This window comes from Tachysurus vachellii, chromosome 18 (assembly GCF_030014155.1).
Source record: "Tachysurus vachellii isolate PV-2020 chromosome 18, HZAU_Pvac_v1, whole genome shotgun sequence".
NCBI classification, from domain to species: Eukaryota; Metazoa; Chordata; class Actinopteri; order Siluriformes; family Bagridae; genus Tachysurus; species Tachysurus vachellii.
This window is the reverse complement of record NC_083477.1, coordinates 17,742,496-17,766,673: the sequence shown is the minus strand read 5'-3', so window position 1 is coordinate 17,766,673 and position 24,178 is coordinate 17,742,496. Positions and strand designations below refer to the sequence as shown.

Genomic DNA, 24,178 nt, shown 5'->3' with positions numbered 1-24,178 from the left:
GACATTAATACGGTGAGTCAGGGACGCAGGTGAGTTACACTTACTGTATTTTCCAGACTGTAGGACACTTTTTTTTTCCCATACACAGACAGTGAGAGTCAAGCAATCATCATTATTGTACCCTTGCCACGCAGTTTGTTTAGAAAAAATTTCCATGTTATGCAAATTGGTGTCGACACACTAAACAATTAGTGCAGATAAAGACTGCGGAACAGTCCTCACTTCTGGGCTTCTAGTTCTCGTTATCGCACAGTGGTACCTTAATGGAGGAACGGTAACTGTACTTTTATCTTGTATTGGAGTTTTATTATACTATTAAAACATAGTTTAAAAAATAACAACAGTGAATGAATTATGCAGTAGGCGGAATATAGTATTTGACATTTAATCGTAATTTAAACACAACTGGACATGCCACACACCCATATGAAACAGATCTTAAACAAAAGAACACAAATGTTTACATTAGCTTAGTTGTCCATTGATGCTTTGCTTAGCTGTATGTTAGTTACATTAAGTTAATTTTACACTAGTCATATCGAAAATCCCCTTAGAGATGTATGTTCTTGGAAAAGATGTTCTTGCAGAAGAATTGTGTGGTAATTTCTGACTGAAATTGTTCACTTGTTGGGCAAAGCATTTCACTTGTAACTCAATGTATAATCTCTAACTTACTCCAGCACTGTATGTATCTGTTTCTCAAGTCATAATCAAATCCTTCAGCTCAGGAATACTGAACTATGGCATCACTAATGGGACGAACACTACACTAGACTTTACCGGTAAGGGGCTCTGAATGAAGTGTAATTTGAGACACAGGAATCATAAAAATAATAGTAAAATCATGTGCTACATATGCTTCTCTTAAGGGGGGTATTTTGGGTAAGTACAGTATGGGTCTGGCACCATGGATTGAAGTAATTAGGATCCTTCAATCGTGTGCAAGCGATTCTCAAACAAAACCTACCGAATTCACCATTTCACCTGTTTCTGTATTTTCAGCCTAATGGGGGTAAAATACAGCTTCATTTTGTACCGAGGTTGTACTGACTTAACACACTGATGCACCGGCTTGACATGATTATGCCGTCAGACATGAAAATGAGTCTTCACTAACATCAACATGATGGTAACAGAGTAATACACATTGTGGTCGTGTGTCTGTTGGCTTAAAAATGAGCGTAATTGTGTGGCTTTTGTCCAAGGTGTACTTCAGGGAGCACTTAGAGATGGTCAGAGTTCAAAGAGCTACGGGTGCAGACTTCACCCATAAGGTCATCTCTCTTCCTTTCCACTTCCTTGTTTCTGATCATTAGTTTCTCCTTGGCTGTACAGAGTTAATTGTGTTTTATTTACATGTCCTGACCGTGACCTTGACCGTGACCGTAGCTGAGTTGCACCGTCATTGGTGAGGCATCTCCGGGGCAGGCTTCTTTTTCAGAGTGTCTATGATGGACTGGACGCCACGCTTCATGCTGGTAGTCACACGGCGAGTCACAGAGTCTGAAGAAGATGGAGATGAGCAGGTGGAGGATCTCTGAGAGGAAGAGTGAGAGACCAGGCATTTCTGATAGCGCAGCTGAGAGAAAGAACAGGAGGTTAGACTTCTAGATCCAGTTTAGCAGAAATCATGTTAACGATGAACGCGCTAAAGTGTTCATGTCTCATAAGTATTAGCACCCAATGCACCTGATTTTATTCTAAACTATTATGCAGTAGTTCACCTGGGGACATGTCCTGAAGAAGCTACATATATTTAAATTCTGCCGGACACACAACTGATCATAAACAAGAATCTAAGCATCTAATTCATTAAATACGTTAGTGGGTTTGCGGGGTGGTTGTGCGTGTGGGGATTTGTGTCGTGGGGGGAGGGGCTTTACCATGCAGGCAGACTGCACAGCTTCAGACACACTCCCTGCATTTGGCTCACACCAGAACACGTGACACTGAAAGTGCTGGTTGCCCGTGTCCATGATGAAGGCAAACGTGTGCACATCGTGGCCGACGCCCATGAACGACAGAAAACGGACACGGCACTCCACCAGAACGTCCTCCTCCTCCTCCTCCTGCGTGCGCACACACACACAAACAAACAGGAATGAGTTGCTGCATTCATTTAATCTTCAACTTTTTTGTGCCTTTATTGCCTATTTTTCTCCCTGTCTTTTGGCTAAGGTCTGTGACCAATAAGAAATGCAATCAACATTTTTCAGCTTTCCCTCTTCTGTGTGTGGGTGTAGAGAAAGACATTGACCTTCTCTTTGATAACGCTGACTGTCGCATCTTCCACGTTCAGCAAAACTGCAGTCCAGTCATCTTTCCCCGTGGACGACAGTAGACTGTCAATCGCTCCATTTATAATGTCCATCCCTAACAGAGAGAGAGAATAGAGATGCTGGACTATGTTTATACAAGTGTATGTGTGTGTGTGTGTGTGTGTGTGTGTGTGTGTGTGTGTGTGTGTGTTGTACATGCAGGTTACCTATGGGACGAGACACAGAGGTCATTCCCAGGTAGAGAACATGGAAACTCTGTTGTACTGCAGTGTTTGGAGTGGGAAAGTCTACTGAGAGAAAACACACACATGAGGCTGAGAACATTACAGAGCTACAGATGTTTCTATTTACTGAAAGAAAGAATAAAGAAAGACAATGAGAAAATGGCAAGGAAGAAAAATAAAAATAAAAAAAAGACAAGTAAGAGAGACACAACCTGGAAAAGGAACAATAAAATGAGGAATGAACATAAAGGAAAATACAGCAAAGAGGAATAAAGTAAAGACAAAACTAAGGTAAAAATAAGGAAATAAAATGTAAGGGAGGGACCATGTAAAAAGAACAGAACATGGGTAAAAATAAAAAATGAGACAGGCTTAAAAAGAAAAGATGAATAAGCAGGAGAGCTCTTAAATGCACACGCTTCAGTGTTCAGTAAATCGTTCCTCGTTCTTTACCTTGTAGTGGGACTTCAGTGCCAGGCAGGGACGAGCCGCTTGCCGCTTTACCGTTCTTCTTCTCTGCCATAATCTGGAGAAATACAGTAGGAGTTTCAGATGACCTCTAATAAAAACACTGCACGCAAGTGCACACTTGGGACATCAGTCTTGCAACCGGTGGCCTTTTGACATAAATTTATAACAGCTATAACCCTGAAACATTTAAAGCTGTGGCTGTGAGTTTTACAAAGTGCTTACACTGGAGACTCCTTCCAGAAATACTAAAACATCTAACCATCCTACCATACAAATGCCTGTGGAACCTATTACTATAGTAACAATAACACACGTGTGTTAATTCTTAGCAGAATAACTGCTTAGCAGATTAATTACAATATGCTGAGAACCTAGAAATAAAATATTCTATTGTTATATGGAACTAGTCTAGGACACGCTGTAGAGAATGGCTGTAATCTGACCAAAAGTACAGAGAATCACATCATCAAGGCCATAATTCAGAGCCCCTCAAGAAGCTTATCTGGTTTTGTCAGAGCACAGAGCAATTCTCACCCTGGAGCAGATCTGGTTCAGGCTGGCAGCGATGGCTTCTGCAGGACTGTCACACTGGAACACGTGACATTTCAGCACATGTGTGTTTTTATCCCGAGCCACATATGCAAAATCCCTGAAAATGGCAAACAAACAGATGCTAAAACATTCAGTCCAACTCCTCTGACATCTCATAGCAGCATTGAATAAACACAGTGTAAGAAATAGAGACATATACTGTACTTGGTTTTTCACTTTGATGTTCCAAGAGGAAAAACATTTCTGCAAAAGAACATTCAAATCCTGTGCATCAAAGCTATCCGTTCTAAAAATAGCCACAAACAGATGTGAAATGAGGATACAAAGTGAAGCGGGTGCACTAGGGGATTACACACCAGCACTACCTTACAAAAAAAAAAAGGGAATTTTCTAGTTTATTGTCTCTGGTTCATCTGTGTGCTCCACATCCAGCAAAAGTGCTCTCAACTCCATCGACTGTGCACTTAAGAACATTCTGAAGTTATTTACCAAAATCTGCTACATGAGCCTTGTTATAGAACAGATTCTATGCATGTTTACCGTAATAATAGAACATTAATTAGAAATGAAATTGTGGGACACACTGGGAGAGATGCGTAATTACAGGTATGAAATTAAGTTGGAGAAGGTAAGATGCTGAAGTAAGTAGCGTAGCAACGGTCAATGAAATGTGTGATTTTTAAAAGAAGAAATATCACTAGCTTACAGTCGAACTCTCTCTCCCACAGAAGGTCTGACCAATCCTGCCTTCTGCTGCAATAAGGTTGATCAATCCTGTCATCTCCTGCAGAGTGTCTGCCCAAGCATACCCTCTCCTACAGAATCTCACCCTCTCCCACTGAAGCTTCAACTAGTCCTGACCACCCATGCAGAAGGTTTAACAAGATCATTAATCTCCTGCAGAAAGGTTGTCTACACCTTCAATCTCCCACAGAGGTTTGTCCAGTCCTGCCCTCTCCTTCAGAAAGTCTAATCATTCCCCCATTACTACAGAAAATCTGATAGATCTCACCTACTCCCACCAAAGGCTTGACCAATCTGGCCTTCTCCCATAGAAGGTTCAACCAAGTTTGCCTGCTCCACCACAAAGATTAACCGATTCTGTTACCGAACTGTTCTGCTGGAGGTTTGACCAAATCCCACCCTGGTTCCACATTAACCTTGACCAGTTTCACCTTCTCGCACATATTTTGACCAATCCCAGCTATTCCCATAGAACGTTTGACCTCCCACTCCCACAAGTATCCCAGTTGTATATGAATTGAATTCTGGAAGCGTTTATCATCATCACATATACATTACAACACAGTGGAATTCTTTTCTTTGCATATCCCAACTGAGGAACTTGGGGACAGAGTGCGGGGGCAGCTATGACACAGTGCCCCTGGAGCATGGAGGGTTAAGGGGATTGCGCAATTACAGCTTGGCAGTGCTGGTGCTTGAACCCAAACCTTCCGATCAACAACAACGGGCCTTAACCGCTTGAGCCACCACTTCCCATGATTACATGATAGTACTAACTACTGTTACTTAATCAATTATGTGTTTGATACTTCTATGGAGCGACTAGATTAGCATCAGCTATTATACTCTCGTTAATCCACCAAGATTAGATAGGATATTAGCTAGTACAAATGGCATTAAACACAAGCAGAAGAGAGCCAAAGACGAATAACAAAATAAACAATCAATTATTTATACAGTTAAATAAAATATGCATGGAGCGAGCAGATAGTGAAGCAGTTGTGATGGGAAAAGCTGTTGAGTGCTGAAGAAATCTAGGGATAAGAGCCATACTGAGACTTACAGTACATTTTAAAATTTCAAAACAAGATATGGCCTGTTAGCACTTACAACATAGCAGCTCTAAACAGGCATTCCCTGACTAGCATTGACGTATAACAGAAATTACAAATCCCTCCATCTTTATGACTTTCCTATCCCTGAAACCTGGCTGTTACAAAGCCCAAAGGCACTGGAGACTCCTTCCATATATATGTTTTGACATTTGAGAACAACACGGCACCGCAGCATGAGCAGAACTAAATAATACAGAGAGTCGACTGCTCAACTGACTGCGAGCTTAAACGAAGCTGCTGATTGGTCAGCTCAACTGCTATAATACCTATTATTACTTCATAGCTGGAAATAATCTGGTTTGCCAAGTGTAAAGTTTCTTCAAAACAAAAGTCTCCAGAGCGCGCGCACACAGTAATAGCGAGGGAACACAGAGCCAAACCAAACACTACAAATTCAGCAGACTTCAAAGCGTGCACTGAATTATGGGATTTCCAGAGGGGGGACTGAGTTGCCTCATAGAGTGGAGTGGAAATCTAACCTAAATACACAGCGGGAACAAGAAACATCCATCTTGTTAGCAGTACAAAGTACGTACGTGTGTGTGTGTGTGTGTGTGTGTATACAGGATGACTGACACACACTGCAGTAGCACCGACCCTGGAGCAATGCATGCTGGGAACTTCAATCCCGGTAGATAGAGGGTGGAGAAATGCAAGGTGCAGCAGATGCTATTATTAAACTGTGTGAGTGCGTGTGAAGACCTTGGCTTTATCGCTCCAGCCTCTAGTTGTATTTATGACTCAATTACCCACCATGTCTCTTCTTAATTGTACAGACAAATTTAGAGTCAATGGTCCAGTGTGTGTGAGATTTACAGGAGTCTGGACTGCGAAGAAACTCGTCTTCTTGTTTCAGAAATTTGTGTGTGTGTGTGTGTGTGTGTGTGTGTGTGTGTGTTTGAAAGTTGAGATCTCATCTCTATCTGTTTATGTTCCATTACTGCACTTCCACAGGGAGACACACTCATTACGCAGCTACACACCTCGGCTATTTGACAAGCAGAACACACACACACTTGATACACATGTACGCTGCATGGCAAATACTGAACTGCATTACATTACATGAATCATATGTAGGTGAAGAATCTAATTAGAGGCGAGATCAAAGAGAGAATGTGCCATTTACATAAAAAAAGAGACCACGGGTCTAACCATCACACGTTTGGAATAAGGTTCTCTTAAAGCTTCTGTGTAGGAGATCCCAAGTCACACAAATCGAATCTTGCAATCTCAAATCCTTCAAATTTTACGTAAGGAATAAAGAAATTGCAGATGTGATGTCACAGGAAACTACTACAAGACAGGGTGCAACGTTTTCTGAAACAGCGCGTCCAACATGTACAATTATTTATTCATTAAAGAATGACTGTGGGTTTTTTTGTCCATTTATAGGTGCTTTTATATATGATAAACTAGTTATTGTTCTCTCTTATGTTACAGTATAGCAGCTGTAAAGGGTCTGGAGGAGAAAACTGAGCAGGAAGTGGAAAAAGCGACAGAGGAATTAAAGGAGTAGAAAGGGAGGAAATGGGGGGAGGAAGAAACGAGCATGTGGAGGAGGAGATGAAGTGTAGACGAGACGAGGAATATAGTGAAGAGAGGCATAAAAAGAGATGAGCAGCGGAAGGAGAGGGAGAGAAAGGGATTTGCTTGTGAATAAGATGGAAAATAGGACAAAAATGTTAATAGGTGGAAGAGAGAAGAAGGAAAGAGGAAGAACAGGACAGGAAAGGAGTGATGCAGGAACGAGGAAGAGCAGAGGGAGATTAGATAAAGGGAAGGAAATTGAGAAGGAGATTAATAAGGATGAAAAGAGGGGAGTATTGTAGTGAGGATGAGAAAGAAAGGACTGAAATTTGAGATGGAAAGAACAAGAAAGAGGAAATAGCGGAGAACAAGAGAACAGCAATGGCTTAGGGGGTATAGTGTGTGTGTGTGTGTGTGTGTGTGTGTGTGAGGCAGGCCTGCTAATCAGTCCCTGAGTTGCGTTTATTTAAGCGAGTTCGCCTCTGCATCGTCTCATCAATCATCTGCGCTCGTTTATCCCCCTCCATTCATTTATTTCACTTGCGGTTCTGTTCACTTGTCTGCAGAAATGAAAAAGGACAGTGAGCCTCGAACCAAAACTGCAGATACTAAAAACACTAACATTTGTCACTGCTACATAAATTATGTAATAATGTGCTGCATAAAAATAAATAATTGCAACATTTCTTTCCACTGCAACACAGAGCAGCAAAACTCTGAACTATAGTAAAGAGATTTAAATATGAATAATCAGATTAGAGCACAAGAAAGAGTAGAAGGAAGAGAGAATAGAGAAGAGAATAGGCGATAGGAGGGAAAAAACACAGGAGACGAAGTGAAAGGAAAATGGAAATAGATGATATTAATAGAAAAGGAGCCAGGGGAAAAAAAAAAAGAAAGTGAAGAGGAACAAAAAGAGGCAAAAGAAAGGGTGATGTGGCCATAAAAAGCAAAAGGGGTTTAACTGGGAAGATGAAGAAAGGAGGGAATAAGGAAGAAGAGGCCAGGATGGGAATAATGTAAGTAGATGGAGAGGAAAATGAGAGGAAGGAAAAGAGGAAAAAGAGCACAAGATGTAACGGAGAAAGGTGGAAATCCGGTAAAGGATGGGAAGTTTTGCAGAAGAGGGGAATTAAAGAATTGAGGAAGAAGAAAAGAAGAGGAAGGAGAAATAAAAAGAAGGAAACATGAAGTAATAGTTAGTAAAAGTAAAAATAATAATAAATAAATAAAACCAGCATAATAATGGGCTGTGTTTGTGTTTATATCTTGGTGTGTCTCCATTGCAGGAACGTTGGACCTTGTGGGGACATGTGACTGGTCCAAAAGAGGAAAACTGCAGCTTTGATTTATTTATTTTAAATAAGAGTTCGGGTTAAGTGCAGGCACTATATTAAAAAGCTACAGCAATAATTATATCAGTTGAAGGTCCTCAGAAGGAGAGCAAGCCAAGTGTGTGTATGTGAAAGAAAGAGAGAGAGGGAGAGAGAGAGAGATAATTTGTCACGGTCGGTGGTCATTAGGCTAATATCACTGCTTAATTACCCATTAACATTGTAAAGTTGTTTACATGACACACTCATCTGCTCTCCTGTCGCTGCCGCTCACATCCCTGACTGTAAATCAGCCTGAACCTTATTACCCATGAGCAACTGCTCAGTGCATTCACACTGCATTACCTAGATACCCCCTTCCATCCATGTTGTACACCAGAATGGTGCGAGTAGGCAGTGTCTGTAAGACAAACACACCCCAAAATGGCAGACACAGGACTGGAAGATCAGAGAAATCCAGAGAAACCAACATGGCAGGAACGAGAAAGGCTGGTAGAAATGTCCTAGCAATGCTAAACAGCTACATGAATTGGGTTTGGAGATGTTATTAGTTACTTTGGATTGCCCCATCAATAAAAGAAAATTAAATATAATAATTAAAGTGTAACAGGGGCACGGTGGCTTAGTGGTTAGCACGTACGCCTCACACCTCCAGGGTCGGGGTTCGATTCCCGCCTCCACCTTGTGTGTGTGGAGTTTGCATGTTCTCCCCGTGCTTCGGGGGTTTCCTCCGGGTACTCCGGTTTCCTCCCCCGGTCCAAAGACATGCATGGTAGGTTGATTGGCATCTCTGGAAAATTGTCCGTAGTGTGTGATTGCGTGAGTGAATGAGATATCCTTCCTTGATGCCCGATGACGCCTGAGATAGGCACAGGCTCCCCGTGACCCGAGGTAGTTCGGATAAGCGGTAGAAAATGAGAGAGTGAGAGTGAATTAAAGTGTAACCAAAATTATACTCATTTAGTGTCACGATATAACGTGAAAGTCCTGTGCAATCGTAACAAGTAACTGTGACCGATAAAATGTGACCGATAAAGCCTGCATTTATTTTGTTTATAGATCAGTCTTTCCCAAACAGCACTGCAGTACTTACTGAGCAGCCTCCAGTGCAGCGTTCTGAACATTTATTTTTAAACTCTGCAGCAAATTAAGACTAAATGAATATAACTGGCTGGAGGAGAAACAAGAGTCCTACTAGTGATGTAGATCTTGCTTTTCAATGGGTTTTCAGAGGAAAGCCAAATATTTGTGTGAAAAAATATATATACTCTTACACTTTATTGTACGTTATACTAGCGTACTGCATTTATGTCACTGAGACACCAGAACAACTTCCACAGGAACAATCATCCAACTGTCCCAAAATATCTCCAGCAAATGTTTCACTGCCAATTTTCCTTGCCAGAGTTCACATGTTCTAAATTTGCCACAGGGCAGGTGTTTGGGACAAATGTTCTGTTAAAATTTATCAACTTGTAATTATCAACGAAGTTTGGATCGTACAGTGGGCTTAGGGTTACGCACAGTGGGCTTAGGGTTACGCACAGTGGGCTTAGGGTTACGCACAGTGGGCTTAGGGTTACGCACAGTGGGCTTAGGGTTACGCACAGTGGGCTTAGGGTTACGCACAGTGGGCTTAGGGTTACGCACAGTGGGCTTAGGGTTACGCACAGTGGGCTTAGGGTTACGCACAGTGGGCTTAGGGTTACGCACAGTGGGCTTAGGGTTACGCACAGTGGGCTTAGGGTTACGCACAGTGGGCTTAGGGTTACGCACAGTGGGCTTAGGGTTACGCACAGTGGGCTTAGGGTTACGCACAGTGGGCTTAGGGTTACGCACAGTGGGCTTAGGGTTACGCACAGTGGGCTTAGGGTTACGCACAGTGGGCTTAGGGTTACGCACAGTGGGCTTAGGGTTACGCACAGTGGGCTTAGGGTTACGCACAGTGGGCTTAGGGTTACGCACAGTGGGCTTAGGGTTACGCACAGTGGGCTTAGGGTAATGTACATTTGGTTAGAGTACGTATGTTTGGTTATGGTAAAGAAACAGCTTTTGAACTTTAGCAGTCAACTGTACAGATTTCATACAAGATAGTGCACTTCCAAAGTAGGTCTACATCTTGCTTGACAGAAAAAATGGTCAGATTTACACAGCTCTCAAACATCTCGTCTCATGTCTTGGAATTCTGAGCCTGTTACACACTTGTCTCTGGGCAGTGCACACTTCTGAGGCATGGGGGAAGTCAACAAGGGCAAATCAAATCCCTGTGCTTATATAGAAGGATCGCTCCTCTCCCACCACACACACACACACAATTCTACTGACTCTACACTTTCTGAGGTCAGATTTATAGACACACTGTGAGACAGAGAATTAATGAGAGCAAGCGCTAAATCAGAGAGAGAAAGAAAGAGAGAGAGAGAGAGAGAGAGAGAGAGAGAGAGAGAGAGAGAGCGCGCTCAGGTGAACAATACCATTCAATTAGAGGAAAATGGAAAGGAGAAATGAAAAATGAATAGCGAGTGTGAGAACAAGGTGCTGAAACCTGTGTAGTGGAGGACAGTGCTGCAGGGAACGGATGCACTAGGGTGATATGGAAAGAAAAAGAAAGATGAAAGCACAAAGCTCTGAGCTGAGAAAGAGACACTAGACAGAGTGATGAGGCACGAGAGGAAAGACAAGAAGGAAACAAGATCAAGAGATGAAAAATCAGCAAAGAGGAATTCCCTAGTCGCAGTGTGTGTGTGTCTGTGCAGAAAAAGGTTAATGATCTCACTGTGTACAACAAGCTATATGTCTTATAAAGGGCAATGGTATCAGGAATTTTAAGTGGGCCCCACTGTTAAAAGGGCAACGCTGGTTATATTACGGAAAGGAAATTAATGCGTGAACAACAGGGCTGAACGATTTGCATTTTTTTTTCTTACTGATATTGTAGTTGCAGTTGAGACACTCGCGGTCTACCACATTTAACAACAATTGGCGGAACAGTACACTCCAGTCGCAATGAACAAAATTTCACAGCATAATGATGACTTAAAAGATACAAAAAAAAGCACAACGGATATTATTTCTGTATGAATAGAAATAAATTTTAATTTGCCTTGAACTGTGGATTAATACTGTAAGCAACATATACTACCTGCACAGGTGTTTCTACAAGCCTATGGTCAGTGTATGATGCTATACTGGTGATTTTCCCTTTTATCAGATGCATTTGCAAAGCATCACCAGACTATAATCTTTAATATCACTTATGGATCCGTACGTAGTGATACGCTTGCCTGCTATAGAAACAGGATTAAAGTTGGTGTAGGAATAAACCAGTTAGCTCATCTTAAAGCTCAGGAGACGCTTAAGGCACTACTATTACTATTCGTTGTAAAGTGGGCGGAGTTAATATTGAGTAAAGCAGGAGCCAGAGTTCACCTCCCCAATCACAAGGTTTATCCCTCTCAGTGGATCTTTACCAAAATGTTACATTTCTCTTACATCGGTCTCTCCACCATCGCTACTCTCTCTCTCTCTCCCTCCTCATCCGTCTTGCTCTTTTTCCCGCTCTCCCTGTCACTCTGCGCTCATTTGTTCTATTACATTCTCAGACATGAAGAGAACACACCAGTAAATCACTGTGTACGTGTGTGTGTGTGTGTGTGTGTGTGTGTGTGTGTGTGTGTACACAATCCTACACTGAAATCATTTTGTGTTTCTGAACTGAATGTTTTGGACAAATCAGTAAACATACACAAAATTACCTTATTGCATATTGAAAGACAGACAGACAGACAGACAGACAGACAGACAGAGAGACAGACAGACAGCGTGTAACTGGGAGGAAAGCTCTCAGGAGTGAACAGTCAGTCAGTGAGTGTGAGGAGATCTGAAGCTGCTAGAGCACTATTATGACATCATAAGCAGGCAGTTACAATTCAAATCCACACACACATTCTGTCTCAGTGTTTCACTGCGAAATAATCACACTACAGCTGCAATTTGTAGTGTTTCAACTGAACACAGATTTAAAGAGAAACTGAAGAGAAGAAGAAAACGCATCCATCCACTGAATCCTAAACCTATCCCATTCTCTTTCCCACTTTCCCCTGAGCTACACTCTCTCTCTCCCTCACACACACACACACACACACACTTTTCTTTCCTATTTCTCTATGGAGATGAGGAGAGTTCATCTTTCATACCCGTCCTTCCTAATATACTCCACTGAGACAAAGACACACACAAATGTTTAATTCTGCAACCCGGCAGAAAAATTACTCGCACTAACATGTCTCTCTCTCTCACTCGTTCTAACGCTGTCTCTTTCACTTACACACACACACACACACACACACACCTGGCAGCTGCTTTAAGCAAAAATGCAAGAACACAAAAATCCAGCGCGAAGGAAAAGCAGCAGGCAGAGAGAGAGAGAGAGAGAGAGAGAGACAAAAAGAGAGGAAAGAGGGTGTGATGGACAGACATGAATAAAGAAAAGGATGGGACAGAGATGGACATGGGGAAAGAGAGACAGACAGACTGATAGAGGGATGGACAGAAAGAATGATGGAGTGATGCGGACAGAGGAATATCTACTCACCGAGTCGAACATCTCTATTAGCACCAAGCTGCTCCCGGGCTCATTATTCCTACACGCGCACACCGCACTTCCCTCTGTCCTCCACTCATCCGTCACACAGTTCTCTCTGTGCTCCCCTTCCCCTTCACTATACCCTCCGTCTCTCTCTCTCTCTCTCGCTCTCTCTGTACGAGAGCCTTCCTAACATACACGCCTCTCACATCACTGCGAGAAGCCCCTCTCTCACTCTCTCTCTCTTCTCCCCTCTGTCCTTCACTCCACTTCTCTCTCCATCTCTTCATTTTATCTTTTGTTTGTTTATTTATTTTCACAACTTAAAAACACGTTAATTTATTGAACATATTTAAATAATAAATAAATAAATAAAAACATAATTCTTCCTCTTGCTCTCTTTTATCTCCCTTTCCAGGACACAGGTGATGGGAGGCAGAAAGCAACCAAGAGGAGAAAACATGTCGATGCGAAAATAATGAGTAGAAGAAAAAAAAACACAGAGGGAGAAAGAGTGAGAGATGAAGTGAGATGAGCAAGAGGTCTAATTAACGCAAAGGGGGAAAAACAAGAAAAAAAGAGGGATGGAGAAAGAGAAAGAAATGTGGAGAAAGAACAATGGAAGGAGAACTTGAGGAGTAAAAAAAGGCGGAAGGACTGGAGTGCAGGGAGAGAAATGGAAGGATTTTCAGGACAGATTGAGGGTGAGAAAACACCTGGAAGAAAGCAATCAGAGCGAGAAGAATGCTGAAAGGGAGAGAAAAAAGTTGAGAAACTAGAGAGACAGAAAGAGTAAAGGAGAGAAAAAAAGGTGACAAAGAGAAGGAAATGTTTATAGGAACACTAGAAGGTGAGAGAGACAGATGGAAGTGAAGAATGAGAGTGAGAAAGATAATGTTGGGGGGGGGGGGTGAGCTTCTCAGGAACATGGAGCTTCAAGCGGTTTCCTCTTTCTCTCTGTCCCTCTTACACACACACACACACACACACACACACACACACACACACACACACACACACACACACACACAGAGTGCTCCAGAAATAGAGCTGTGAGATCAAATCCCATGGAGCCTCCATCCCCCTGAATCTCATTCTGTGTGTGTGTGTGTGTGTGTGTGTGTGTGTGTGTGTGTGTGTGTGTGTGTGTGTGTGTTTAACAGATTTGACAGCTCTCCCCAACTGTCCACTATGAAGACATTTAAAAATCCTCTGTGCAGAAACACGGCTCTAACACACAGCAGTTCATTCGGATCGCTGTCTACACCGCCATCTTGTGGCCAGCTCATACACTGCACCTCCCCTCCTTCACTTCAACCGTAAAGGCTTTCTTCTGGTATTTTCCCCTTATTTTTAGCACCCTTTCGGATTAAAAAGATAAATAAAAGCCTTGCCATTAGTGAATGAGAAACAGTAGGCAGCTAACTAAACAAAGCTAATTAATCACCTGCTCAGTGTGAATACTGTATTTACATTTAGTTACACACTTAGCTTGTTTGGCTAATCTGAAAGCAGAGGAAGCTAAAGTGAAGCTAAGTATCACAAAGAGGCACCAAAGATCTCAGCTACTGCATTCAAACTTCCTCCTAAACTTCTCTTAGATATCCTTCTGCATTTAAATACAGCATCAACCAAGCAAGCACCATAATATTTAAGCAAATATAATGTAAACAAATGGAACATAGTATTTTTCATTAAAAACCCATAAAAATCCATTAATGAGATCAATATGCACCCAAATGGTAATACAACAATCTAATTAAAATGATGCTTTATGATTAAAAAGGCATCACAGGGCAGCGTAACACCAGGAGGAGGAGGAGGAAAGTGCTATCTGCCCTCTTCCACATACACAATCTACCTACACAGAGGCACAGGATTGGAAGCAACACTTAACCGTGACTGACCTGCTGTGGCCCCGCCCAACTCCCCACACACCGATGCTGCCGATTGGCTGAGAATGGAGAAGGGTGTGGTCTACAGGGTCGATCAAGGTCAGAGTGGCATCCTGCAGCACTAACAGCATTGCTTTACCCTGAAAAAGACAAAAAGTGCCTGGGATGTTGCTATGTCTTTACAATTTTCAAGTCCTGCTCACTGTCCATCATCTTTACCTCCTCCATTTCCCCCGCACTCTCCCTTTCTCTCCGGCGCAGTGTGCGGGTGTAAGAGTGTGTGTTCGATTGCTGGAGGAGTCGGATGCAGTCGCCGATGACAACGCTGCCAGACACCATGTCAGCTTCACACACTTCCATCCAGCCGAGAGAGCGCACACGAAACACCTGCAATACACACACACACACAATTCCTCATGTTGTACATCCCATAATTCATCCCTCGCTTAATTTTTTCCTTTCTTCTCTTTCCACTTCTTTCCTCTTCCTTTTCCTCCTCTTTCCTACTTTCTTTTCCTTCTCACTACCTCATCTCTTCCACTTCATTTCCATCTTCTTTGCAGCCTTAATTTTTCTTCTCTTCCCTCAGAGTTCCTGCAATGTTTCTCCCTCCTTTTTCCTGCTCTGTGTTCCTGCCACTTTCTTCCTGTACCTTTTTCTCTTACATTTTCCTTAACTTTCTCCTCCTTTTCTCTTGTACATTGTCGTTCCTGTTTAATACCAGCAGGGGACAGCAAACCGTCTTAACGTCAATGTTACAGTTCACCTCTGCAACCACATGATGGCGATGTGCGTAACAATTATCAATAAAATTTTAATGAAGCATTTTATACAATCACTACAAACTCACGTGTGTCTCGAAGTCATTGATAGGGATCACTGTATCAGCAGGAGGAGGTGGAACTTTAGATCTAGAGAGAGCGAGAGAGTCAAAGGATAACGAGCGAGACAGATGGAAGAGGGAAAGAAGAACAGAGAAAGAAAAAGAGGAACAGGAATGAAACACAAAATAGAGGAAACAAAGAAATAAAGACAAAGTGATAAATATTCATAGAGTGGCAGAGAAAGACAAAAAGATTCAGAACTTAATGTCTATAAACAAATTAGAACTAGAATTTCCTCTCCTCCGCTTCTTATTCTTCTCTCTTCCACTGTCCTTCCTCTTCACCAAAGCTCCCTTCATTGCACCTCTTTCTCAACCCCCTTCCTCAATTTCATCTGTTCCTTGTCTCTTCTTCCACTCATTCTTCATCCCGATGCCCTTTCTTCTTCTTTTTTCTTTCCTCCTCTCTGCCTTATTATTTTTCCTATCCTCTTCCCTCCTCCTTTTTTTTTAAATTTCCTATCACTTTAAAACAAAACAGAAAGTAAAATGTACATACCTGGTGTATCTCAGGTTTACGTAGCTGTACGGCATGCAGCGAGCCCCAGCACACTCTTGCTCCTGCTGCTCCTCACCTCTCACACTTTTACTTTGTCTGGAGTCAGAGGGGGCGGCAGTCTCCTTCAGGTCCTGTAGGAAGTGCAGTGAACATTAATCGCTTATATGTGTGGCAGCCAAGAAAAACCAAGTCTTTGAACTCACATTTCCCAGAACACACTGTGGCCTACAAACATGGCCACCACAAACTATATTCCCCAGCTCTATGGATAAACATATTAATGGACATGCAAATCAATAGAGGAATGACAAGATGGACATATTGAATGGATGGATAGATGGATGGATGAATGGGTGGGTGGGTGGATGGATGCATGGTAAGATGGATGGATGAGTGGTTGGGTGGATAGATGTATAGATATGGATGGATGGATGGATGGACAGACAAAACCCATAATGGGCAACATAATGGAAAAAAGTTTAGACAGCTGGACAAAGATAAAGGGATTGAAGTATGTTTGGATGCTTGCATATGGACATGGAAAGATTGGTTGGGATAAATAAGTGGCTTTTTGACATTTTTCTCTCTATATATAGTTCTTAAAATAAACAAATAAACCCTACAAGATTTCCTGATCTTTAATATCTTTAATCTTCAAAACAGTGATAATTAATTGTTTCCATTCTCCTTGAGCAAAGTCAGAGTAAATCTCTTTGCTCAAAAATTCATTCACTATTTTCCATCTTTTTAGACAGTATCACATACCAGCTGCATTAATATTGAATTACTAAGTGCTCTGATGCTTTTACAGAGCCCCTATCCACCCCTCCACCAACCAATATCATTTACCATTACGTTATCCATCCGTTCATTCATCCTTCTCTCTAGGACATGATTCACAATAACAGCTCTAGTCAATAGCGTGGGTCTTTAATGACTGCCGCACTTATAGTCTTGTATCCTGCCGGACATGACTGACTTGTGGTCCTGAAAATGTATCCATGCTCTGCAGTGCACATTGATGGGTTTAACATCCTGAGTGAATCCTTTTCTATAATCGCAAACACACAACATTTAGTTTGCAGTTCTACGAATGGCTTCATTTCTGAAGTGTTATGGAAGTTTGAAGCATCATGAAGTGTGTTTCTTAAAGAAAGCTCGGCACTGAGTTTTTAATTATTTAAAGGCTTGTGTAAAGGCTTTTAAAAAAAAATACATAAGAAAAAAAGACAGCTGCAGTCAGTTTAAGCAAAGCTGTTGATCAGTGTTGTATAAAGTGTGTGTCTCTGTGTGTGTGTATTACCAGGTAGTTGTTATTAAGGAAGCTGCCTGTGGTTGCTTCATAGCAGAGTGAGGATGAGGAGGGTGAAGAGGCAGCAGATGAAGGCACAGGCTCAACAGAACTGTCTGACACGATACTACTAGGCCTCTAAACACACACAAACACATGTCACATCATTATATATAAAATTGATATCATTTACTTATACAAATACAATTAGAGACTGACCACACCCTTCTTGCCCTCAGCTATAATATTGTGCGTCTGTGTGTGTACCTCACACTGAGTCTTAGATGAGGGAACACACAGTGAGCTTCCCCCACCTTCCTGGTTCGGTTTGCTATCGGTTACGGGTTGGTCCTGTTGCGTGTTGCTGTGCCAGAGATAAACATCAGACACCACATCATCCTCCTTCTGCCAAACAGGGGGCAGCGCTGAGTCACTGCATGGACCTGCAAGCCGACGCACATGCAGAATAAACACACGCATATAGCATATCTATATATACCCTCACACACCGATGTGTTGCCCTGGTAACATCATTTGGATTTAAAGATAAAGACTAGATTTAGCGTAAGAGACAGAATCACACACACTCTTGCAAGGGAATAAGCAAAGATATTACAAGTGCTTGCGTGATAAGAGAGAGGTGATGAGAAATGGACGTAGGATGTGTGAAATGAATCAGAAACAAACTGTCTAGTGTTCAAAGAATCCTGATCTGAAATGATAGTTGTGATAAACTGATGGACACATAAAACACTGACAAATGGACATACAAAGATGGATAGAATGAGAAGTGGGTTAAAATATAGATAAACGGGTGGACATATGAATGGACATGCAGATCGATAGGAGAATGAACAGACGGACATATAGATATTGGATGGATGGATGGATGGATGGATGGATGGACGGACATAAACCTGGAATGAGAAGGCTGAAGTAAGTAAGTTTGGACAGATAGACATTTGAATGTGAGGATGGACATATGGATAAAGGGATGTATAGATGCTTGGGAAGATTGACATGGACAAAATGGGCAGATAGATGTAAGGAAGGTTGGATAGATGAATATATCGATAAATGAGTAAAAGATGGAAACAGACATACGGAGGACAAATAAATATAATGGACATCTGGATTAATGGATCATCAGAAAAAGCAAAAAGAATGAAGAAAAGGAAAATGGAATGAGATAAACCAGATGTCCAGATCAACAGATAGATGAATAAATAGACTGATAAGCAGGATAATAAACTCACCTGTTTCCTGTGGTGTCTCTAAAGATGGACTCTCCTGAGACAGAGTTGTCCAACTTGAATCGTCATCCTCCTCTTCTTCTTCCACCTCCAACTGTTTGTCTTTTTGTTGTGCCACAATTGGTGGGGGCATGGGCAGGGAATTTGGTGGGACCAGAGACCGGGCTAAAGGCAGGGAAGTGGGTGGGGTTTCTTTTCTTTCACCTGCAAATTGTGCTTTTGACATAACCTTCGGCCCACCGTCTTTGCCACTTTCGTCCGTCGCACACTTCATAGGAGTGTGGGCGGGGCTCAGGTGAGTGTGGGCTGGGCTCTGGTGCTCTTCCTCCTCTTCATTGGCCAGGAGCAGCAGGTGATTCTGAGGGAGCGTTAAATGAGCCTCCACGCGATTTTCTTTTGCCCAGTTTTGGAGCTCCAACTTGGGCATGCACGGTTTCTCTTCTTCTGGTGTCTGGATTTCTTTTGCAGGAGATTCTTCTTCTTCTTCTTCTTCTCTGTGATATTCCAAAAAACTTTTTGTCCTTCGTCTAAAGGGCATGTTTTTCTCGACATCTTTGGCAAAGGTATCTGGGCAATCACGCCCACACTCAGCCTTGATGTCATTGCGGTTTGTGTCCTTTCTACTGAGGTCGAATTGTGTCTCCTTTAGCTGGAGATTGGTGCCATTTTTTGCTAGTTTGGTATTAGACGGCGAGAACGACAGAGAAAAAGAACATAGGGAAGATGAAGAGGCAGATTTCTTGGGAACAGGTTTAACCCTTCCTTGGGAAGAACTTCCATCCAGCCCCATAGCATTCTGCAAGTTGGCCATGGCATATTTCTGGCGGTTCTTTGGGGGAACAGCAGAACCCTGTGTCTCCACAGAAACGCCTCCTCTCGTGATGTCACGGCCCAGTTGTTGATTGAGAGAAGAGCGGAGATTGAGAGATGTGGGTGGGGTCACTGAAGGGCTGCCACGATTGGTCGACTCTAATGTAGAGGCGCTGCGTCTGAGGGCGGGCTTGTGCAGCGACATCCTTGGCTGGTTGGCTAAATTTGAGAACAAAAGAAAAAAATAATTTAATTTATTTTGGATGTTACCATTTCCTACCCACTAGTTAGGATCCCTGTGTAATATGACACACATTTCAAGCCATTTTGGTTATGATGTTTTTGACCTTCCAAATGTAAGCAGTCATACATAAACACAAATCCTAATCCACCGAAGCACAGTCCATAATCTTTATTTTTTTAGGCTTTATCTTAATTTTCGAGTGTCGGGGGAGGTGGATGACGTGTAGGTCTAAGTGGGTGGCCAGGTGGATAGATACAAAAGTCTGTAATGTGCTGGGCCAAATACCATGCATTGGTACAGTACAATATGCAAAATATAGGTAACTCTTTCAGAATTTATTATTATAGCTATGACAGTTTTCTTGGATTAATTTATTTGTGTAACAAAGTTTTATCTTACATGTATAGATCTCCATAGTGATGTGGCTGATTTTAAGGGTGTGGCACATTTGAGTTTTACCTCAGGTGAGTTTTGTGCACTGGCCGTTGTGGGTTGTTAAACTCGGTTTCATCCATTTAGTTTCAAACTAAATATCACTTTGACTGTAAGGTGTGTGTGTGTTGGGGGGAGGGGGAGATTGGCTCAATTACTGTTTACCTCACAAAAGACTGTCAAGTCAGCGAACCACCTAAAAAACAATCTGAACACATAGCATGTATATATATAAGCCGACCTACACACCTACACACACACACAAGTGTATACTTAAAATTTATGTGATCCATGCTGGTGGAAAGTGTGTTAGCAGCAGATGTGATTTGAGACAAGCTTATTTCAAGGTGATGAGGCAGCACAACTGCAGCAGCATTGTCCTAACCCCTATAAACAGAACACACATGCGAGCTCGCGCACACACACACAGCTAATTTGCAGAGTATCGATCATTCTAATCAAAGTAGCATTATTAGCATTGCCGTTCTTGAGGCAATTAGCTTCACCGCTAGCCTTTCTTTTCACTTCTTCAGCCCAGTGTATAACGATCATAAAATTATGGCAGATTAACCACACTAGCAAAGTACAACTTTGTAACAATTAGGTATCTAATGAGTTTGCTTGGCTAAGTAGCCATAGCAAGATTTTATCTACCTAACTGAGTTCACTGCTTGACAAAAAGCTGAATGCATCTCAGTCACCTAGCAAACCATTTGCATTTTTCAATAATAATCTTGGTATTTTGCTTTATGTTTACTAGCAATTGTTATCAGCAGTTCAATATTATTCCCATTCAAATGTTATCTTTTCTATATCAAATAAAAAAAACCTGGAATTGTTTGTATGGTGATGTTTAAACATTTTTGGAAAAAAAAATTGTTTTCTTTATTGTTTTTTGTCTTGTTTATTTCAACGGAGATTCCCTTGCTGAGGGAATGGCTTTTTATAGCTGATATAACCTTCACTATTTTGCATGCATTCCGCAATATTAGATTTAACTTTAAAAGGTATTTATTCTAACAAATTTAAAGGAATTGATAGCATTCCAAATAGTATAATTATTCCTGAATTCTATAATATTTAGTGCAAAATGAAACACATCACCAAAGTGCAGCATGGTCTCCTCCTGGTAGTCCAGGGGCTGGCTCCCATGCGCTCATTGCTGCTGTTTGATTCCCTGGCAGGGAGCTAACCCAGCCATTGAAGGGCTATGACCAAGCCAGAGTCCAGACCTGAGTCCAACTAAAAATCTGTAGGGTGAAAAAACCTGGTGAACCATGCACAGGAAATATTCTTAGAATTTGATGGTCTGGAATGTTTTTTGTAGGACAGAATGTATATTGGCAAATCCAGACACACCACGCTGATAGACTATTACCATAAAATACTGGATGGTGGAATAAATTCAAAAGTTGCTTCAACGAATTGTTTATGGCTGTGCACATTTATGCAACAAAGGGATTGTAACTTCAGGCATTTAAACTACATACTACCCTCACCATTTTTTTTTTTTTTTTTAAATTTGTGCATTACAAAGCATGTGAAAGATGAGAGCTCTAGACAGACCTAATCTATTTATAAGCACCAATGCCCATTTCCTGTAAGTACATCAATAGCCTGTACTGTAAGCTAGATTCAGTCCAGGATGGAATTCATAACAAAAAAACTAAAAAACATTTACATTACATCTGGGAGAAAAATACTTAAACCTAAAAAGGGATGCTTGAGATGAAGTCTGAATTTTAAATTAATTTCTTTAAACTAATACGGAACACAGAACGCCATTTAGCAACTGCTAGAAAGGCAAAAATCCTGCTGCAACTATAATGTGTGGGTCATATTATCCCAGTTAGTAACAGACATCTTCCTAGACAATAAATATATTTGAATACATGTTTTAATTTAGGTTAAAGTAAATATTTAATGTCAGTGAAAACAAGCAACCTAATGCACACAAATCACTTCACACACAACAAACCAAAACAATGAAGATGAAGTGTATCAATCATCGTATACAATGAAGCTCCAGTAGTTAAAGAGACATTGTGATATTTTCCAGGAGCAAAACACGCGCGCGTGCAGTTATAGGAAAATAATCAACGAGACAGTGTCACACGACCTGACTCTAAGCTAGCAGACTACACTTGATTAATTTCCTTTAACAGCTCTTCATAATGTGGTTTATTCATCTTAAGCAACAGCAATTGACCAACAAATGCAAAAAAAAAGTTCAGTTACAATTCCAAGTTGTAAAAACCATGACGTCATGCTGCAAAAAAAAAAAAAACTTGTTACTGAATGTCCACAAAACAAGTTTGCTCATGTTATCACTTATGCTACATGTTAACATCTTCTTCTTTTTTTTTTCTTTTTCTCCTGAAATCTCAACACTTTACAGTTGATTTACGCTGAAACTGAAGACCTCTTCCAAATAAAAATAAATAAATCAATAAATGAAATCGCCAATCAGAAGCACGGATTTAAAACGATACTAGAAATGCTAGACTTTTTTCTTAACTAGATAATTCATGTTTTATGCGTTTAGTGTAGTACGACAAAAAAAATTATGAAGCATCATAAAATAAAATCAGAAATTTAAATGAAATCCTTGGACACAAAAAACAAACTCAATAATCATCAACCCAATAATATGTTTACTCTTGCATAATTTTATTTCTACACTTCTATTATTATCATTAATAATAATAATAATAATAATAACAATAATAATAAGCAGCAGAATAGTATTATTATTATTATTATTATTATTATTATTATTATTATATTTCGGTGTGACGCTGGCCAGGGTCCTGATCTTCCATCTTGCAAATCAGATTATTCCTAATTGCAACTATCACATTATAATATTGTGCATGCCTACACAACGCATACACACACACACACAACAAACACACCCGCATCAGCTGCGACCTGACTGGCATTTTCCATGAAACTGCAGGCCCGTCTGTTGCACTTCACACTAAAGCATGACACAGCAATAAGGAGGGGGGAAAAATCACACACACACACACACACACCAAAATCACGCACGTGCATATTTCCACCTAATTATTATTTAAACGCGTGTTTGTTTTTGTTTTGGTTTATTTACAGCAGGAAGCATCACACAGCATCATCTATTGCAGAAAGTTGGTGTATAAGGATAAGGCACCGGGCGCTGCCCTGTGCCCCTGCCACAGCCTGGCATCATCCCCTTGTGCACATCAGCAACATGTTTCAGCAGGAAAAACACTCACCTCCGTCCAACACAGTGACACGGTGAAGATATCAGTCCCCTCAAAATAATGTCGTAATAGCTTGAGCTGCAGTGTGTGTGCGCTTTTCAAGCCAGTTTCCTCCGCTATCCGTCATCAGAGTTTCTCTCCTCCCTCAACACCGCCGCTCTGCTTGTTGTGGAAGGCCATCGGAGCCACAAACCCCAGAAAACAAACCTCACTACGTCATACATCGTCTGCATGAATCCTGTTAACTATCTAATCTAGATCTAATTTGAACATTGGACGTGTGGTAACGTGTGAATGGGTGTGCTTTATGATCAAATCAATAAATAAAAATTTTAAAAAGGGTTTCATTATATAATTTCCCTCTGATTGTTATCTATCACTCTTTTCAGAACATTAAGACAGCCAACAAGGGTAATGTAAAATAAAACTGATTAAAATTGTTAGTTACATTTGTTATTTATGGCTAAATTGCAGTGAATTAGCCAGCAAGCTACAATATGTGTCATAGTGTTGTAAATGAGATTACACCATATTGTCCCTTCTAATTATATTATTTTTTTTTACTCTCCTTTATTGACTTCATTCTTTATTCCATTCGACTAATAACTCGTTCTTTTGCTCAAATACAACACATTATGGCTGTGCTCCATAGGCAGTTTACTATTTAGAATTTGCAGTGTTATTGATCCCTTTGGCGTTCCGTGGCGACGAAGCGCACCCTGATGCTCGCTCCCGAAGACACCAATCAGCGTGCCGAGCGCAGGGCGCGCGCACAGCTGACCGGATGACATC

General features: G+C 41.3%; 1 protein-coding gene across 6 annotated transcripts; it reads right to left on the bottom strand.

The window, feature by feature from the left end:
- Nucleotides 1-4: 4 nt before the first annotated feature.
- On the bottom strand, nucleotides 5-23,536 carry LOC132861577 (amyloid beta precursor protein binding family B member 2). Of its 6 annotated transcripts, none has more exons than XM_060893182.1 (14): nucleotides 23,399-23,536; nucleotides 18,659-19,684; nucleotides 17,670-17,845; nucleotides 17,415-17,540; nucleotides 16,112-16,242; nucleotides 15,580-15,640; nucleotides 14,949-15,116; nucleotides 14,742-14,869; nucleotides 3,509-3,623; nucleotides 2,957-3,029; nucleotides 2,486-2,569; nucleotides 2,258-2,373; nucleotides 1,884-2,069; nucleotides 5-1,579 (listed from the first exon to the last, which is right to left on the bottom strand). In XM_060893182.1, exons 2-14 carry the CDS (start codon nucleotides 19,668-19,670, stop codon nucleotides 1,403-1,405), a joined length of 2,553 nt encoding a protein of 850 aa, XP_060749165.1. In that variant the 5' UTR covers nucleotides 19,671-19,684; nucleotides 23,399-23,536; the 3' UTR covers nucleotides 5-1,402. The 6 variants fall into 6 exon arrangements, with proteins under 6 accessions (XP_060749165.1, XP_060749161.1, XP_060749166.1 ...); XM_060893178.1 differs by lacking the exon at nucleotides 23,399-23,536 and adding an exon at nucleotides 21,246-21,312; XM_060893183.1 differs by lacking the exon at nucleotides 23,399-23,536 and adding an exon at nucleotides 21,246-21,312 and having other exon boundaries at nucleotides 1,936-2,069.
- Nucleotides 23,537-24,178: the final 642 nt, after the last annotated feature.

What these genes read in the sequence shown, in the direction of transcription:
- LOC132861577 (XM_060893178.1), bottom strand. An exon ending in CATCTAAGACTCAGTGTGAG is followed by an intron (nt 17,541 to 17,669) that starts GTACACACACAG and finishes GTGTGTGTTTAG; the next exon opens with AGGCCTAGTAGTATCGTGTC. An exon ending in TGAACCAGATCTGCTCCAGG is followed by an intron (nt 3,030 to 3,508) that starts GTGAGAATTGCT and finishes GTATTTCTCCAG; the next exon opens with ATTATGGCAGAGAAGAAGAA.